This window comes from Belonocnema kinseyi, chromosome 4 (genome assembly GCF_010883055.1).
Source record: "Belonocnema kinseyi isolate 2016_QV_RU_SX_M_011 chromosome 4, B_treatae_v1, whole genome shotgun sequence".
Classification (NCBI taxonomy): Eukaryota; Metazoa; Arthropoda; class Insecta; order Hymenoptera; family Cynipidae; genus Belonocnema; species Belonocnema kinseyi.
In genome coordinates this window covers 106,987,925-107,007,117 of record NC_046660.1, presented here as the reverse complement: position 1 = coordinate 107,007,117, position 19,193 = coordinate 106,987,925, and the positions used below count along the sequence as shown (strand labels likewise).

Sequence of the window (19,193 nt, the reverse complement as noted above, 5' to 3'; positions counted from 1 at the left end):
TCGCTCTCCTGAAAAACTCCGATTTTGTTGGTTATCTAGTTCAGTACTGCAACCCTTAAGTTATTATAATAAATTGTAATAAACTATTGATAAACATATTTTTAATTACTGCATAAAATTCTAAAAAATTAAGTGCATTCACATTTTTTCTCGAAAATTTCCTTTCTGAGAAAGAAATTTAAAACAAGTCATAAAACCATTTTCAAACAGCTTACTAAATCCTAGTTGGATTGTTTGAAGTGCTGATTGTCTGGACACTACTTCGGGCGTGCGAGCCAATCAGCAATGTTTCATTTTCTCGTAAAAAATAAAAGATATAAATTTATTAGAAAAAACTTTCCTTAAAAATATGCAACTACCCCATTGTAATGCGTATAAATTTCTAATTTGTACATTATTGTAGGCTGGTGTCTGGGTGAGCGATGAACGTATTCCGGGCCCTGATCCCGTGTGCCCTGCATCGCAGTGGGGAAAGCGGCGGAAGTGGCGGCAGTGGAAGTTGCTGGTCCACCGGAAGAGGACGAGGGGATGATTCTCGTATGACCCAAAGAATGGGAGCATCCGCCTCTTCTAGCATCGCCGCAGTCGGTGGTGACCCAGTGCAGGCAGCTAGGCTCTCATCGTCTGGAAATCCTGAGCAACTCGGGATTATTGTTAGGTAAACTCTAAAACTGAAATAAAAAATAAAAAAAGTATTCTGGTGCATCTATCATCTCTGATTCTTTTATTTTATAATTCATGCGTTTTGTAATTCTTGAAATTTCCCAATTAGAAAGTATATAATTTTCAAAGTGTTTGGAATAATTGAACTTTAAAGGTTCACATTGTTTCTCGCAATACTTAAAATTCTGTAATTTTGAACGATGAAAATGAGTGATTTTTTTACAGAAATCACATTTTTTAGTACAAAAATCTACCCAGTCGTTTATAATGTCACTTAATACTACGTGATATGATACTTATTAATATTATATTTATTTTCTTTAAAATTTCTATTATTTTAATTCAAAATGTTGGCTTTGATTGCGCTATTCTAAAACAAATTAAGCTGAAGCCTTGAACTAAAGTTTTTACTTACATTAATTTTTAGATTAATTCTTGCAACAATATTCTAGTTTCAAATTCAAATAATTACTGAAAATGACAAAAAATCAATATTTCACATTAAAAACCTTGATATTTTTAAATTTTATAATTTGACATGTAAATATAAAGCAATTTCGAACTGCAAAGTTTAAAAATGTAGAATTTAAAAAATGGAATTTTATTACAGCTATCTTTTTTATTATTTATTTTAATTTTCAATGTAATATCTTAAAATTTTCCGATTTTTAGTTGAAGATTTAAACAAATAAATCATTTAAAATTAAACAATATTAAACTATATAACTGAAATTGATACAGCAATAAGTAAATAATTTCGGTAATTTTAAATGGTTAAAATAATTCTGGCATTCTGAATTTACATGTTGAACGCTCAATTAAAAAATTTTCCTTTTATAGGTTTTAATTTTGAAACTAAAATTTACTTGGTTTAATTGTAGAAAGTTTAATTAATTTAAACATGATTAGTTTTTAAGTAATTTAAATTTAATTCAAATAATTGAAATTTTAAAGGTTTTGTTTATAAAAAAGTTTTAATGTCACAATTTTTGGTGACTATAAATTTTATTAGTTTTAAATGAAGTTCGCATTCGTTTAAGTTTCAAGGTTCTGGAGTAGAATTCGTTTTTTTTTCTTTTAAATAAAATATTGCTAAAACAGTGCAAATTAAAATGTTTTAAATCGTAAATAAAATATAATGTAATAAACATTTAAAAAGTTTGAAACAATTTTTCCAGAAAAATAATTTAGTAACGTTTCAAAGTCTTAATTTACTATTTTTGCATAATATTTTTTCCAATTTTTTTGTTTTATCATAACCGCGAGTTCTTGTGATGCGAAATTTAGCAACTCGTAAAACTCATTTCCATCGAAAATACATTCCTTGATCTCTTAGTTTTGTACTTTTATATCTCTCATTGGTTACCCGTAATTAAAAAATATTTTATGCGTTCTGAAAATTTGTTTTATTTTAGAAAATCTGATTGTATAAAATGCTCAACTTCTTGGCAATCGCTCCCATATTTTAAGTTAAATTTATTGACACCTCATGATTATTCAGTTCATATATTTTACAAACATTTATTTTAGCAGAAAAAATATTTAAAACTTTCGAACCTTTTTTTACCCTTAAATATGTTGTACCATGCAAGCAAAAGCATTCACAATAATGGTGATATCTAAGTCCGATTCCATAGAAATTTACATTAAAAATTATCCTAGGAACATTAAAATATATTTATTTTGCTTTACTTCATTTCAACTTTAAGAAAACATTGAAATTTGCTCCACTTTTGCCAGACCACATTCTACATTTTACAAAATGGCCTCTAAATAACTTCATCCTGCCTTATTTTATGTAGAATACCTGTAGCTTTCAACATATTTAAGAGAATAAATATTAACTTTAATATAATAAACCTTAAAATAACTTAGGAAGTCATGGATAAAAAGGCGACGTCATATTCGTGATTGGTAATGTAGTTTCAATTAATATATATTTGATCAGTAAGTTTAGCATGTGTAAATAAATAATTGGTAAGTTACACAAATGCGTATTGAAATTGGTCGGACAACAAAAATTGTTCAGGGAAAACCCGGTAATTTCCCCATTTCGATATGTTTATATCAGGCAAATTACAAAAAGTGTTTCATTATGTTATTATTCAGCTTAAAATGCGTAATCCGGAAGTCTTTTACTTAACAAAGTTTAATTTTATATTTTTATTTTCAAGCGTACATTTTAAATTTGAAGAACTTCAAAAGGTAGTCTTGAAGGATTAAATAATTAAAAATTAAAAGCGTTTGACACTGAACTTTTTTTATCAAAAACATTTTTTTTTTATCAATTTTAAATATATATTAAGTAATTATTTTTAAAATTGAACTGTATTTTAAGCATTGAAAAGTGAACAATAAATGTATCAATTCGAAAGCCTTAGTCGTTTAAAAAATGTACATAATTTGAAATTAATTGTATTGTTTGAAATAGAAAGCTTTCAATCGTAAAAATTTGCGGCAGTTTTTATACTTTGAACGTTACGATTTTGATTTTTCTATTTAAAAAATAATTTTTAAAATAAATTTTTGAGTTTTGTTGTATAAATACTAATTGGATACTTATTATTTGTATGACAGTTCAAGTAATTTTTATAGGTATTTAGAGGTATTGAAAAGATTCAAATTCGTTACAATGTTAAAGTGATTTCAAACAATTTCAACAAAGTGCGTATTCCGACAAAATCCATGACCTAATTTAAAATAAAATTGAGTTTTTTGTAACTTTAGAAGCTTTTTCAGAATTGTGAAAGTCTTGAAAAGAATAAAAACACTTTTTGTAGATGGCTAGCAAATATTTTAATGGTTAAAATAAAATTTTTTTAAACAAATTTTGTGTTGAGAAAAATTTTAAACATCATTTAAGTTTCTCAAGATTTTGAAATACAATTTTGAAGTTTTTTAAGGATTTTTAAACTATCAACAATGCAAATAATTTAACTTATAATATAAAAAGTGTTCAGTTTACAAAAATTAATCGGTCAAGTTTCAATGTTTCTAGCTTAAAATTCGTTATAATACTATAATTAACAAAAAATTTAATTAATTGATCTCTAATTTAGAGCATTAAAAATGATAAATTGGATTTATTCTTTTGGAACTGAATCTGAATCTTTGACTTATACAATTTATGAAACTGAAAATTTTAAAAAATGTGTAGTTTAAATTCATTTAATTTAAAATTATTTAATTGAAAAGTGTTGAACTTTTAATTTTATACGTTTTCTATTGAGCATTTGAATACAATATTAATTTTTTAAAGTTATAATTCAAGAGTTGCACTTTGCGTGCTTTAATTTGTATTTAATTCTTTATTACTTCAAGGAGAAAAATGGTTAGCTTTAGATTTCGAATTTTTTAATTTAATTGACAGTGAAAAATACTTGCGAACCGGGAAATGACCGAGATTTTTTTTCTTTGATTCAAACGGCCACTCTGTATCTACATTTACCTGTTACTTGAATTTAGTTGGGCACTAGAAAGTAAAGTATGTTTGACAAGACGTAAAATGAAAGCAATTCAACCCTTTTTATTATCCTTTATTTAATTATTGTCTTCGTATGACCTTTTCACTACTTCCCCTGTTTATTCTGCAATGGTATGTGAAAACTATCTACAGGACACATTATTGTATATCGTGTATTTCACACATATAGGCGATAACCAATTTCACTCCGTTGATGTAATCAGCAAACGAAATTGATTCTGCATTCGAATGAAGTTGATCAGATGGACCACTGAAATTATCATTTAAGTTTATTTTAGCCACTGAAAATCTGAAAATTCTTGCTACTTGTTAGTATAAGCAACATTTTCTCAATTGTTTGGTTTGATTCGTATTTTCTGAACTAGATGATTAATTGTTAATTTGATAACAAGTACCCACCTAATTGGCAAAACTAGTAAATCACTATCAAAGCATGCTTTAGTCATTACCACAACCGCAGGCAACGTGTAGCCTTCGCAAACATAAATTGGTTTAGTTCCATATACCTGCAAATTAAAATTAATTAATTGATCATTTAATAATTTCAAATTGAATTTTAAATTGTTCTTTTCAATTGGAGATTATACCGTCTCAATAGCATTAGCAGCAGCTTTGTAATGAGGACCAGAAGGATCTTGTCGCCAAGGATCGTATCCAAAGTCCATATTAAGACTATAGGAATTTACTTTTCCATATGCTTTCCAAATGTTGTTAATATGATTATCAAGAATTCGATACGTTTTCTGAGCCGTTTGGTTTGGAACCAGCCGAATGGAAAATTTAGCGATCACTCTAAAATGTATTCTAATATACTCTAGAAGTTTTTTGTACTTTTAAATGTATTGATTGTTTACCTATTGGGTACACGAGCTAAATTCGGTTTCTCGAGACAATCAAGTTTCATATCAAAATTGTGAACAGAAATACTTGGGAGGCGCGTTTTATGCATAACCAAACGAGAGTTTTTTTCCTTGTGCTTTAAACGTTGCGTTCCAATTTCTTCCTTCAACTTTTTAACGTCAAAAGGAATTTCGTTGCAAAAAATCTTTTCCTTCGGAAGCAGGGATGCTAAGTCATTCATTAACTAAATTTGAAAAAGTCATTTTGAATCTACAATATTAGATTGAATATAATTTTTAGTTTGAATTTTAAATACCTTTGGAATAATGATTTTCTCATCCTTATCAAGGAATGATTCAACAACATTCACTGCATCCAAAAGAGATTGTTGAAAAGCACCTCCATAACTTCCACTGTCAACATTTTTCTCACCGCAATTTATGTCTAAAGAAAAGTGACACGTGCCCCGAAATCCGTATTTTAAACAGGGCGAGTTATTTAATCTTTTATCAATAGTTAAACAAACGTATTCAACGTCGGTGAAAAATTCTGGTTTTATTTGAACTGCTCGATCCAAACTTGAACTGTGAGATTCCGCAGTTCCTTCAATTACAAATTTAATATTAAGAGGAATCTCAATTTTAGCCATTTTATAAATTCTTAAAGCATTAAGCCAACAGGACAAAGGTCCTTTATTTTCTGAAACACCAGAACCGTATAATCTCTCGTTCTTCTCAGTTAGTTGAAACAGATTCGTATCTATCTTAGAATTTTCTATAGGGGGTGTATCTAATTATAAAATTAGATTTTAGCTTCACATTTTTTGTCTTATTATTTTTAACATTATATCTAAAATTTTCATATTCTTACCAATAGATCCATAAACACAAATCGTCTTATGGTCTTCTTTAGAAATTAAACTCGCAAATAAAACTGGAGGCATCTGGCTATCTTTCTCAAACTCAATCAAATCGACCTTTGCTCCGAGAGATTTGAGTTCTTCCTTACAAAAATTTATCTGCAGAATTTCTTCTTAATTACTTTATAACAGAGAATTGCTTAAATTCAGAAAGTACAAAGTAAAAATTGGGTTTTATGTTACCATTTTAACTATCTCTGAGAAGTGTTTAGGATCGTGCGACATGGAAGGAATTGCCACAACTGCTTTCAAAAGTTTGAATATATTGCATTTTTCTTGATCCACGAATTTGAAAAGATCTGGTAACTTTAATTTTGCAGGCACTTCGTCAAATTCCTCGATTATCGTGGCATTTGCCATGATTTTAATTTTTTTATTCTGATTCAATTATGTTTCAGGTTGTGTTCTTCAAACCATTAAAACATATGAAAAACTGGTTTCTTATTGAACCCTGAAATTAGTAAAATGTCTGTTTTTATTCTAATAAATATTGAATATAAAAACCGTGGAGAATAAACATAAGGAGTCGAAAGTAGTGTAAGACCTCCAGTCCATGCACCAGAACGACCGGATCTCAGAATGGCCGGAATGAAGCGTTGACCAATCAGAAAATTTCCGCGGAAACAGTGCCTTGTTCTCGAGCCGAAGTAAGCCGCAGATTAAATTTACTATAGTTCTTGTCACATTTGTTGTGAGTGTTTTTTATTTTCAAAAGTGTTTACCACTTGAGGTTATACAAAATAATAAATTATTAACATAATGAGCAGTGTTGATTAATTAAGGGAACATGATGTAAGTATCAATTTTACGTACAGTCTTATACATTTCTTTTGGCGTTTTTTATATGAAAGGTTTTTTTGAGGCTTAAAGATTATGTATAAGACATACACCGGCTAATATCGTTAATAATGCTTTATTTGCGAAAATTGAATAATTTATAATATTTGTCTGGATGTAAAAGAAGAAGGGAGAATAAAAAAGAATAAAAAAAAATTTTTAATTATATTTTGTATAGTTCCACATTAAATTATTTTCAATATATATTCGTAAGATGCATACAATTAACAATTTTGATTCAAAATTTATAATAATTTTGCAGATATACTTAGCATTTATTGTATTTTAAATACTTGTGTAGTTAATTTCGCGCCAATAAGCGTTCCGTTCATTTCCAAAGTTGTCAAACACATGCACCGGAATAACCGTAACCAGAAATGACCGGAACACCAATCACAGAGCATGTTTGTCAAGAAGGAACTTTTTTGTCTTGTCGAAGGTGCTATGCGATTTGTGTTCCGGTCATTCCGGGCTACGGTCATTCCGATGCATGTGCTTGACAACTTTGGGAATAAACGGAACGCTTATTGACGCGAAATTAAGTATACAAGTATTTAAAATACAATAAATTCTAAGTATATCTGCAAAATTATTATAAATTTTGAATCAAAATTGTTAATTGTATGCATGTTATGAATATAGCAAATAATTTAATGTTTAACTACAAAATATAATTAAAAATTTTTTAAATTCTTTTTTTATTCTCCCTCTTTTACATCCAGACAAATATTATAAATTATTCAATTTTCACAAATGAAACATTGTTAAATATATAAGCCGGTGTATGCGCTATACATAATATTAAAGCCTCAAATCAAACTTTTCATATAAAAAACGCAAAAAAATCTATAAAGCTGTATGTAAAATGTATACTTACATCGTGTTCCCTTAATTCATCAAAACTGCTCATTATGTTTATAATTTATTATTTTTTATAACCTCAACTGGTAAACACTTTTGAAAAAAAACACTCACAACAAATGTGACACACACTATAGTAAATTTCACCTGCGGTTAACTTCAAATCGTGAACGAGACGCTATTTCCGCGGAAATTTTCTGATTGGTCAACGCTTCACTCCGGCCATTCTGAGATCCGGTCGTTCTGGTGCATGGACTGGAGGCCTAAAAGTATTGAATATAAAAACCATGGAGAATAGACATAAGGAGCCCAAAGTAGTTTAACCGAAAATGAGCAACTTTTTGTAGTATGGGCATGCTTACAATACTTTCCGTTCCCGTGTATGGCGCTAATGTGGCACGGGGATAAAATGGCAGCTGCCTATGTTTACATAATTAACATTGACACAGTTTGCATTACATATTAAGGATTGTGATATTTGATTAAAATAGATCAATTATTATTCATATAAAAAAAGATTTAAAGAATTTGGTTCATCGCGAAACATTTAATTGTTGTGATCCTGCAATGGACGAGGTAAGTTACATTATATGGTAATATGAAACATAAGTATAAAACTTACCAGTTTCAAATCTTGTATGCTTACGCATCACAGAACTGGTACCAAACTTTCTCTTAAATGTAGCAGTTTTTATATTCTAATAATCTCGGCATGGCTCAAAGAGATTAATTCAACGATTCACGAATTTTGTATTTTTCTTTGAGCCTTAAGGTTATATTTACACGGAACCATGACGGCGGCCATCCATACCCGTGCCAAACTAGCGCCGCGCTCGGGAAGGTCTAGCATTTTGATGCATTATTGTACATCCGAAAGAAAAGTGCTCGTTTTTTATCAAGTCAATGTACAGGACTTTGGGCTCCTTATGTCTATTCTGCATGATAAAAACTATGAATGAAGCTTTTCTGAAAAGGTGCAGAAAATTTGGATTTTAAAATCTTCTTAATCTTTGAAAACTAAACACTTGGAAATAGGTTTGAAATTTATATTTTACAAAGAGATAATAATAGGGTGCTTTATTTTCTAGGGAACGAAAAAAAAAGGTGACCGGATTCGCGACATTGCGAAAGAAATTTATCAGAAGACGTAGATCGTCAAAAGCATGTGATCATGGTAGAATAATAAGAGAGCTGGTATCGTCATGGAGTCCGCTTGAAGCTGGTGCTCTTTTAGAAGAATATGAGGCTCTCGCAGCTTTGAAAGATCTGCACGTCCAAGCAGAGTTGGCCAGGCCACCTGCAGCAACTTTCAAGCAAGACTTGTCGACCCTTTACGATTATAAACACTGTACGGATGTTGACCTCGTCTACAGAGGAGCCTGCTTTCCAGTTCATAGAGCTCTTCTTTCTTCGCGGTGCCCCTATTTTAGAGATTTATTGGCAGGATGTCCTGGTAAGATCACAATTTCTTATTTTCTATCATAAAAAGAGAGTGTAGCCGTTCAATTGCCGAATGGCCAGGATTTTTTAAAAATTTTTATAGGAAAAAACCATCCAACTAGAATTTTTTTATGTAATTAACACACAGAGACAGGAATCCAGCGATTAATTTTTGACTATACACTTTCAAATGTCCTAATTTAAGTAAAAAATAAATTAAAAATAGCGATAATAATAAAAAGGTCGACCGAAAAAAAGAAAAAGGGGGTTTGGAGGTTTGTTTCTTTTTCTTTTTACTTTTTTTTATTTTGGTTTAATTTAATTTGAATCGAGACGTTACATACTTATTTTTTGACAAGCTTTTATTTGACTTGCTTTGTGGGTATGTTTGTGAGAGTCAAATCTTGCATTTCAATGTCGACACACTTTCACATTACAGTCGACTTGAAACTGCGAACATACGTATTTCCGATCGCAATAAAAAATTCTATTTAACAGGATGTCCAGCGACTTTGAAAATGTTGAAATCTCCTTGAATTTTTTACGAGAACCTCAAATTAAATATTTTTCCTTTTAAAACAGTTATATTATTGAAATGCGAAAAGTAATTCAAATCTTTTAGTCTGTTATGAAAGAAACATCTCGCTTAAGAGAAATCGTGATACTTAAAAGTTTGTTATTTATCAAGATATAATTGATCTTTTACAAATTACAGAATAAATATGAGATTTGTAGTCATTTTTCGTAGACTTTACTATTTATCTTACAGATTGCCATGAACAGACTTTAATATTGTGAATAATTCTATAAGTTTTTTATTTCGTCTTAAAGGATTTAAAAGATTTGAAAAAGCGTACATCACACCAGATTTAAAATATTGTAAAACATTTCGAAGATTTGAAACGCTTTCACAAACAAAGATTTTACAACAAAATTTCAAAGATTTCGAATATTTTATCAAGATTACAAGGATTTCAAAGATTTGAAATATTAGATCAGATTTCTAGGATTTCAAAAGATTTTACACAGTCTAAAATTATTTTAATGATTTCAAATGAATACAGCATTTTTCAGAAAGATTTCACTAATATATTATAAAAAATTCATAAATATTTCAAAAGAATATAAACAATTCCAATGATTGCACAACATTTCAAAGATTTTAAACAATTACAAATATTTTTATGATTTTAACAAATTGAAGAAAATGTCAAAATGTCTATTTCAAAGATTTTATAAAAATTTCACAAAATTTTACAAACTATTTAAAGATTTCAAATGCGACTTAGGATCTCAAAAAATTAAGCATTTGTATATTTATTGTTCTGCTTTCTTTAAAATTTGTTCGCCAATAAAGAAATTAATTTTTTACTTCTATAATTTATTTCCTTATTTGATGTAAAAAAATACCTGGAAAACTTGATTTCTTGACCTAGAAAACCTGGAAAACACCTTTAATTTCATTCCTAAGAATCGTTGGACACCCTGTTTAAGTTTAAAAAATGACAATGCACAATTATATATAGTGGAGTTTCCCCTACTCCCCATTCAAACGCCACACTCCCTGCCTTTCCAAAGAAATAATTAAAAAATTGATACAAAAGAATGATATTACATTTTAACAAATCCTAATAATAATATATAATTTAAGTTAATTGAATGGAATACATTAAGTCGAAAGAATGATATAGTTAGCTAAAAAATACATTCTTTAATACTGTATATTGTAAAATATGGTTATAACAAAGATTGCATATTTGCGAAAGACTGTAAAGCATAATATAATATAAATTAAAAAAGATTTTTTTAAAGCAATTTTTATCAAAATGTACTAAAAGGGCTCAAAATAATTCGGTAATAAAAAAGAGATAGAAATGCATAAGGTCCACCGAAAATTACATAATGCCTGAAAGTAAGAATATAATAATGCAAGTAACATTAAAAATGTCTCATGGCTTAATCATAATAATATAATACAAATGTGCGCATAAATAAAAGCGTGAAATGTGTAAATATTAAACCTTGTGTTTATATGATGAAGAGATTTAAGTATTTACGCCGCACGCTTGAATTTTAGGTCATATTATTATATTTCTCGTATTACATAAATTTCTGTACAACTTACCCATTACAATATACATTACAATATATATTTAAATATATTCAAAATATTTAAATGTGATGTTCCAATTTGAAAATGTTGAAAATTCAGGAATTTTTTGCATTGAAAAAACCTTCTAAATTTAATAGCTTCTGATCGCAGCTTCGTAAATTGTGACAGGTTTCAAGGAAAAACAATTCTAAATTAAGTTTTCAAAATGTAAACTGTTACCAAGTGAAAAGTTCAAAATAGTATATTTGAAAATAAAATTGTTCATAATTAAAGTAAACATTTCAAATTAGCTGTCTCACTAGTGACTAGTTGAATAATTTGATTAATTGTGAATGCTTGAAATTACAGTGTTCGAGTTTCAGTTTTAAATGCCACAATTTGAATTATGGTGATCTTTTTCAAAACAAAAAAGTGCGTTCGAGCTATTAGTTAACACAGTTTAACTTTTAAATGAAGATCCTAAACAAATCAACCACCTGCGAGGAAAACTCTGGTCGAAGGTATGGCGGATCCCCAAAAACGCAAATGTTAACCCACAAAGACTTGCGAAACTTTTTTATTTTTTTAATTAAATAAAAAAAAGAATGTACTGTCGGTCCATTACTTAGCTCTATTGAATTGTAAAAATGACAGGCTAAAGGATGTAATTATTATTATTTAAAAAAACACCGAACCTGGAATTTTACCCACTTCTAAATCGAACTAGACAAAAATCTTCTATAGAGATATAAGTCAGGTCAAAACCATTAATTTAAGCCAATAAAACTCATTTCCCTAATTTGGCACTAATGCCCTTATTTCGGGGACCTTTTATTTCAATTGAGCAATTTAAATGAAAATAGTTGAATCTTAAAAAGTATAAGGCTCAATTTGATCATTGTTACCCAATTTTAAACTGTTTTTAATTTTACAATTTTAATCACAAAATCGTGAAGTTTGAAGCGAAGTTTTGAACTGTTTAATTCTCAACGCTTCATAGTTTAATGTTTCAATTTTTATGAAAGTTTTCTTCATTTTTGTAACTCAAGTCTTATAATATTTTTTAAATTTCTGCGATTCCATTATAAACTTCAACTTTAACTAGTCAATTATTCAGTTTTGAACGCTTCGAGTTTGGAAACATTAAACTTTAACTTGAATGCTTGATATTTAAATTTATTGATTTTGAAAGCTGTCAAATGACAGTTGTTTCATTTCAATTTGAAGTCTGTTGCTATGAATCCTTACAATTATAGGGTGGCCGCTGCACCGGGAAACCGGGAATTTTTTGAGACCGGGAAAAACCGGGAAATTGCACTGATTATTTTTTTTACCAGGAATTTTGCAAATTTGTAGAAGAAAAATCTATCCACATTCAATTTCAACAGTTTTTAAATAATTAATTGAATTGTTATTTTTTTCAATTATGCTATTATTTAGCTTACAATACGTAATTCAAAATTTTGTCACTTTAAAAATTTTCCATTTGAAATTTTTATTTCTAAGCTTACATTTTTAATTTAATGAATTTTTAAATGTTTTTATAAAGACTTGAACAATTAAAAAATAAAAGCCTCTGGCGTTGGAAATTTTGGATAAAAAACATTTTTATTTAATAATCAAATAATTTTTTTAAATTTATCTGTACTTTAATTAATCAAAAGTGAACAAAAATGATTTGACAAAACGATTTTAAACCAGTTCAAAATTTAAGAATTTTCAGATTTTAACGTTAAAACTTAAACGGTTACAATTTGAAATTAGAAAACCTGGAATCATTAAAATTTCGAAGAGCCTTTAAACTTTGAACGTTAACATTTTAATTGTTGTATTTGAAAAATGCTTAATTTGTAAGTGAGATTTTTAAATTTTGATTTATAATTTACAGATAAACATTTGTAGAAAAAATTTCAGTAATTTTAAGAGATATTTAGGAGTTATAAAAAGATTAAAAATTATCATGCAAATTTTAGAAAGGTTTCTTAAAATCTTCCAGAATCTTTTTTGAAAATTTTGTTTGAATCTTTGAAAAACTTTTTAAATATTCTCTTAAAATAATTTTTCAAAATGAAAAATTATGTTTAATTTTCCTAAGAATTTCAAGAAAATGTTTTTATTCTTTTGAAGCCTTTCACAATTCTTGAAAAGAATCTAATTTTTTTGTTTAAAATCTGCGAAAATCTACATTTTGTTTGATATTAGGCTATCATTTCAAGTTTTACATTAAGTTTGAATCTTTTCAAAATTTCTATATATCTCTTTAAATTACTCAAATTGCGCCTACAAATAATAAATGTTCAACTGTTATTTATTCATCCAAATTGTAAAGAAAGTTTCTAAAATTTGCAGGATTTTCTGAAAATTGTAGAAAAAATTCAATTCATTTTGACAGATATTTAGAAGTTCTGAAAAAATTTCCAAAATAATTTTTAATTAAAAAAAAAAACTTCTAGATTTCTCAAGATTTTGAAATAAAATTTGGAAGAAGAAAATATTTGAATTTCTAATTTAAGAAGTGTTCAGTTAAAATTGTTCAATTTTTCAATATTTGATGTTTCTAGCTTAAAATTCGTTAAAATTATATAATTTTGAAAATTTTAAAGTTCATTGATTGATTTTTTAATTTAGAGCATTGAAAATGATAACGTGGATTTATATTTTTTTATATTAAAAAATTTTAGTACCTTCAACTTTATACGCGTAAATTATTGAGCATTTGAATACAAAATTTTGTAATTAAACACTTTTAAATTTAAATTTTAAAAGTTAAAAATTTAACAGTTCCACTTTGAGTTCTTTCATTTGCAGCTCAGTTTTTATTACCTCAAGTGTAAAATTGTTTAGCTTTAGTGTTCCATTTTTTTAATTTCATTGACCGTGAAAAATCTCTTCGAAATGGGAAAAAATCGGTTAATGACCGAGAATTTATTTCGTCGGTTAAAACGGCCACCCTGAATTATTAATGTCTCGTTTTGGCATAGCGTCACATTTTAAAGTTCCTTTAAGTGTAATTAAACTTACTCAGATTATAAAGCTTCCAACTTGTAATTGTACAGTGTAATATCGCTAATTATAATAAAAACACAAGCTAAATGAAAAAAAACTCTAAAGTATGGGACTGATATCTCCTTTTTATTCCAGGTTATGGTGCTCGCATTTGCTTGGAACTGAGGACCCCTAGTCTGGAGGTATCGATGTTCTCAGCACTGCTACGATATTTATACACGGGTGATATCTGTCCACACGATACTTCATTGGACACAAATCTTTTACGTCGACTGGGCGAGGAATTTGGCACTCCGAATCCTCTCGAACATGATCTCAGATACTTGCTGGACACCGGCGATTATGCAGACGCGGCACTGGTTTTCACGTCGGATAATGATTACCAAAGACCGGATAGCGGAAGTTCCGAATACGGATTCCGGCCAAAATTAGAGCTACCATGTCACAAAGCAATACTCTCGGCGCGATCTCCATTCTTTCGAAACCTGATACAGAGAAGAACGAGATCGGGGGAAGATCACACGGAGAGGGCGCTTCATATTCCTACTAGAATAGTCTTGGATGAGAGTGTCATTCCCAAAAGATATGCGAGGGTGTTGCTCCATGCTGTTTACCTAGACACTGTCGATTTGTCCTTAATTTTAAGAGGCAGTGGCTGTGGAAATGGCGCTGGAAGTCTTGGAGAGGTATTTACAAAATTCTTCATTTCCACAAGTATTCAATTTTAGGGTTCAAACAGAATTTCAATAAAATTTTCGAAAAAATTTTAGGAAAACTCCTAATCATTTTAAGTAGTATTTCAAAGTTTCGAAAATAGTATAAATTTCGAAAAAATTTCGAACAGTTAAAAAAAATGTGTATTTTTTAAGATTTTGAAGAAAAAAAACTCTTAGATTTTTTTTAAATCTTTCGAAATTTCTGGGAAACTTTCAAATTTTGAAGAAACAATATAGTTTTAGGAAAGTTCAAGAGATTTTTAGAACTTTTGAAACAGTTGAAAAATAATTTAACGTTTATAAACACTAAACAAATTTTTTAATAAATTCATATTTTCAAAGATTTTTAACAATTATTCCTAACAAGAATTCTAACGCAGAATTTTTTGAAAATTTGAATCATTTTAAAAGATATTTATTAAAGGGTTTGGTAGATTTTCAAAGAATTGACAAATTTCTAATGTATAACAAATTGTGGATTTTTGAAGTTTTCAAACAAATGTAGGAAGCTGAAAAAGAATTTTGAAAGGTTTAAAGAAAATAAAAAAAATATTCTTAAGATTCCAGGAAAATCTCAAATGATTTATTATGTGGTAAAATGCAGTAAAAAAAAAAAAGAGTGCATACAATTTTATAGCAAAATTACAAACTGTTCGAAAAATTCTAGTAACTTTAAAATATATTTAGAAGTTTTGCAAAAAAAACTCGAAAGTAATTTAGAACTTCAAACATGTCCATTTTGTTCTGAAATTGTTAAATCAATTTTCAAGTTTTAAATTATTTTCGAGTTTTTTCAAAACGTCTAATATATTTTAAGGCTTCAAGAATTTAATATGTTGAAAATAAAGCTTTTCAAGCACTTTGAAAGATTCCAGGAGAATGAAATTTTTTTCAAGATTCCTGGGAAAATTCCAAATGATTTTTCATTATGTAAAACAAATTTTAAGATGAAATTGAAAAAGATTTCAAAACATTTTAAATGGTTTCGAAAAGTTTCAAAAAAGGGTGTAGAAAATTTTAAATTGAAATTAGAAAATTTTCGCAAAAATTCGAGAAAGTTTAACAGAAATTAAAAATATATTTTTAAAATTCTTGAAAATTATTTTAAACTTGAAAAGATTTCAAACAATTTGTGAACAAAAAATGTAGATTTTTAAGATTTCGAATAAAGAAGATTTTGAACAATTTCCGAAGGTTTGAAGTGAATTAAAAAATTTCCTTAACATTCCTGTAAAAATGTCAAGTAAATTTTTGTTGTAAAAATTAATTTTAAGAAAAACATGATAAATATCTCATAGCATTTCAAATGATTTCTTAAAATTTGAAAAAAGAGTGTAGACATTGTTTAAGAAAAATTTTAAGAATTTTGGTAGGTATCCAAAGATTAACAAAAATTTAGTAAGATTTGTAGAACGTTTTAAAGCATTTTTTAATTTGAAAAATAAAATATTTTAAAAGATTTCAAAACAATTAGAAGGTTTCTAAATTGTTTGAGGAAATAAAGAATAATTTAAAAAGTGAGAAGATTTCCGAAAATATATAAAATATTTTGTTCTTTCTTTAAAAATTCTAAAAGCAGCTAATATCTTTTAAAGTGACTCGAATTATCTGTAATATTTTGCAAAAGCCTGCATGAGAAAAAACTTTCTTGCAAAATTCATAAAACCCTAAAACATTATATCTAAGTATTTCAAACATCCTATGAAAATTGTATTGATATAACTTTAACAAAAAAACTTATGATTAAAGAGTGGATCAGAGATTAGAGCTACTGTGAAGGTAGCTTCTACACGCGAAGAACTCCGGCTAGACCATTATTTATTCTTAATAAGTTCAAATAGAAAGCGTTGGAAATTTAAGAAAAATGGATGAAATCGTTTTGAATTTAAAACGTTCCAATTCATAATATTTTAGGCCGGTAAAATCTTGAAAAGGGGCAATATTCCGAATGAAAAAAAAGGAATTGAACTTGTGCAATTTCTGAATAAAAGGGGTTCAAAATTGGATGATTTCAAATTGAAAAAAAAATTGTAAGAGAAGCTTTCAAAATTCAAAAACTTTTTTAAGCTAAAATATTTAAATTTAGAAAATTTCGTTAGTAAGGAGTTGAAATTGGAAACCAAATGGAATATTATAAATTAAAAGCTTCTAAACTTTTCTAAAATAAAAAAATAAATTCACCTTTGTTTTCACCGTTCAAAATAGATGATTAAAAAATAGTAGTTTTAAATGGGAAATATTAAAAAATAAAAAAATGTACACAACAGAAACTTGAAACTTAAAAAAATCCGAAATTTATTTGAGACTAAACAAAAATTTATTCGCGAAGAATTGTTATGTTTAAACTTTTTTGTACTCAAACGTTTACAAATTTTTATTACTTCAAGTAAATTTAATCTAATTATTATAGTTTGGTTACCATTTTAAACACATAAATCTTTCTGTTTTTTTTTTTAATTTATCGAAATCGTAGAGACTAACTTGATATAGTTGCACACTTTTTACTTTAAAACAATTTTAATTAAACGGGTATACTCAATTTAGTTTTCAATCTCAAATGACAATTTGAATTTCTTTCTAAAGAAATTGTCCAAATTTAAACGTTTTAGTTTGAAGTTTTTGAATTTTGAAAGATTCTGTTTTTAAAATTTTGTAGATTTAAAATTATCCAATCAGGAAAGCTTTTCTTGAGGAATTATACAAGTTAAATTCCTTTTTCAAAATTTTACTTGTTTAAAATATTTTTAATTGGAACATTTTCAATTAAAAATCATTTTATACAGTTTTCTTTAATTTGAAAACGTTTTCAATCCGAAATTATGAAGAACAAATGAGCCGCCGGGTACAAGAACCAGCCCGACGCTCGAAGGACTTGTTCAAAATATTATAGCGATGTCTAAGAATTCATGGAAATTTTAAAAGTCGCTTATTGTTTAATAATATTTGATTGCAAAATGAGGTAAATGGATAATTGTGTTTTCTTGGTTATAAATTTACTGAGATATTCAAATTTTAAAAAAGGACGCTCGAGCGTCGGGCTGGTTCTTGCATCCGGCGGCTCAAATGCTGTGTGACTAATCCGCTCTCTACTGACAATAATTATTTTCTTGTTCTCACATCTCAGAATTTAATTATTGCTTTCATTTAAGTTTAAAAATATTTTAAAAAATAATAATAATTTCCTGCAATGTTTATTTCGTATCAAAAATGATCTTTACAGAATTAATGCAATGTAGAATATCTTATGTTCATCAATTACACAAGTTATGTACCTCTCTAGATGTTAATTAACATTAATGAGTATATTTTTTCTCCTTGAAGGTTCAAGCACTGACACACACAGGTCGAATGCGACCGAGTCCTCTAGAGGAGGCAATGGAACTCTATCAAATAGGCAGATTTCTCGAGCTCGACATTCTTTCTCAAGGCTGTGAAGATCTCATATTAGAATGGCTCACTCTCGACTCGCTTCCAACCGTGCTTCGGTAATAATAAATTCCTAATCCTCATTTTTAATAATTATTCAACTTCTCGGAATTTCCAAGGATGAAATTCACGAAAAATCCCTTTGATCACAGATGGGGAAGTCAGCCGCACGGATCCGCTTGGGTTCACAGACAGGCTCTCCATTACCTTAGGGAGGAATTCCAGCCAGTGACTTCATCCCCGATCCTTCACCAGTTGGACCTCGTGCACTTGTCAATCGTTCTCCAGAGTCATTTTCTTCAGGCGAGTGAACTGGAAGTGCTACAGGCTGTGCTCAAGTGGGGAGAACAAGAGCTGGTGCGACGAATGGAGGACAGAGAACCGAATTTACTCAGTCACACGGTACATTCCGTGGCGAGAAAAGGTGTTAAAAAAAGGGATCTTAGTGATATAGAATTACGGGAAATACTGAGCGAGCTTTTGCCACTTGTTAGGATGGACCACGTTTTGCCGCCAAATAGCGAAATTCTTTCACAGGTGTGTATTTCTCTTTTTCTTTACATAAATGAGATGAAGGTTTTATGATTAAAGCAACTGTTTTTATATTTTAGTCTCATGGAATTGTTAATTTCAAAGAAAAGGTTAGAAAAATGAAGAATTTTAATTAAGAAGCCTTATAATTGTAGCGTTTCAAATAAAATGGTTTTGTTTAATCTATTATACCCGTACAAGATTTAATAATGAACATTTGGAAAGTGCTTGGAAATTGTACAATTTTCTATTTGAAGCCTTAATAAAGGCTTAATGAAATCCTGATTGATTGGTTCGTTTCTGGTTTGCATTGTGACTGTTTTAGGACCAGAAAGAAAAAAATCGCTAGACCCATGTTTTAGAAAGATCTATTTTTCT

The 19,193-nt window shown here is 28.5% G+C and overlaps 2 protein-coding genes across 4 annotated transcripts in view; one reads left to right on the top strand and one right to left on the bottom strand.

Annotated features, from left to right (window-relative positions):
* Positions 1-19,193, top strand: part of LOC117171213 (BTB/POZ domain-containing protein 7) — a 62,864-nt gene that overhangs the window by 8,551 nt on the left and 35,120 nt on the right. For both annotated transcript variants that reach the window (XM_033358306.1, XM_033358307.1), the window contains exons 2-6: positions 404-658; positions 8,693-9,057; positions 14,278-14,828; positions 18,180-18,343; positions 18,437-18,821. In XM_033358306.1, the coding sequence (XP_033214197.1) occupies positions 423-658; positions 8,693-9,057; positions 14,278-14,828; positions 18,180-18,343; positions 18,437-18,821 (1,701 nt within the window). In that variant the 5' untranslated portion in view covers positions 404-422. The remainder of the gene's footprint in view (positions 1-403; positions 659-8,692; positions 9,058-14,277; positions 14,829-18,179; positions 18,344-18,436; positions 18,822-19,193) is intronic.
* On the bottom strand, positions 4,209-6,509 carry LOC117171214 (cytosolic non-specific dipeptidase-like). 2 transcript variants are annotated; one of them, XM_033358308.1, is made up of 8 exons: positions 6,451-6,509; positions 6,090-6,357; positions 5,858-6,005; positions 5,304-5,776; positions 5,002-5,231; positions 4,735-4,939; positions 4,547-4,653; positions 4,209-4,397 (listed from the first exon to the last, which is right to left on the bottom strand). In XM_033358308.1, the coding sequence occupies exons 2-8, from the start codon at positions 6,264-6,266 to the stop codon at positions 4,286-4,288; spliced, it is 1,452 nt and encodes a 483-aa protein (XP_033214199.1). In that variant the 5' UTR covers positions 6,267-6,357; positions 6,451-6,509; the 3' UTR covers positions 4,209-4,285. The 2 variants fall into 2 exon arrangements, with proteins under 2 accessions (XP_033214199.1, XP_033214200.1); XM_033358309.1 differs by lacking the exon at positions 6,451-6,509 and having other exon boundaries at positions 5,858-6,016; positions 6,090-6,208.

Excerpts from the sequence above, each read along its gene's own strand:
- LOC117171214 (XM_033358308.1), bottom strand. The coding sequence starts at position 6,266 with ATGGCAAATGCCACGATAATCGAGGAATTTGACGAAGTGCCTGCAAAA. Across the intron at positions 5,777-5,857 it reads TTGTGTTTATGGATCTATTG|ATACACCCCCTATAGAAAAT; the intron begins GTAAGAATATGA and ends TTTTATAATTAG. Across the intron at positions 4,398-4,546 it reads TTACTAGTTTTGCCAATTAG|TGGTCCATCTGATCAACTTC; the intron begins GTGGGTACTTGT and ends TGATAATTTCAG.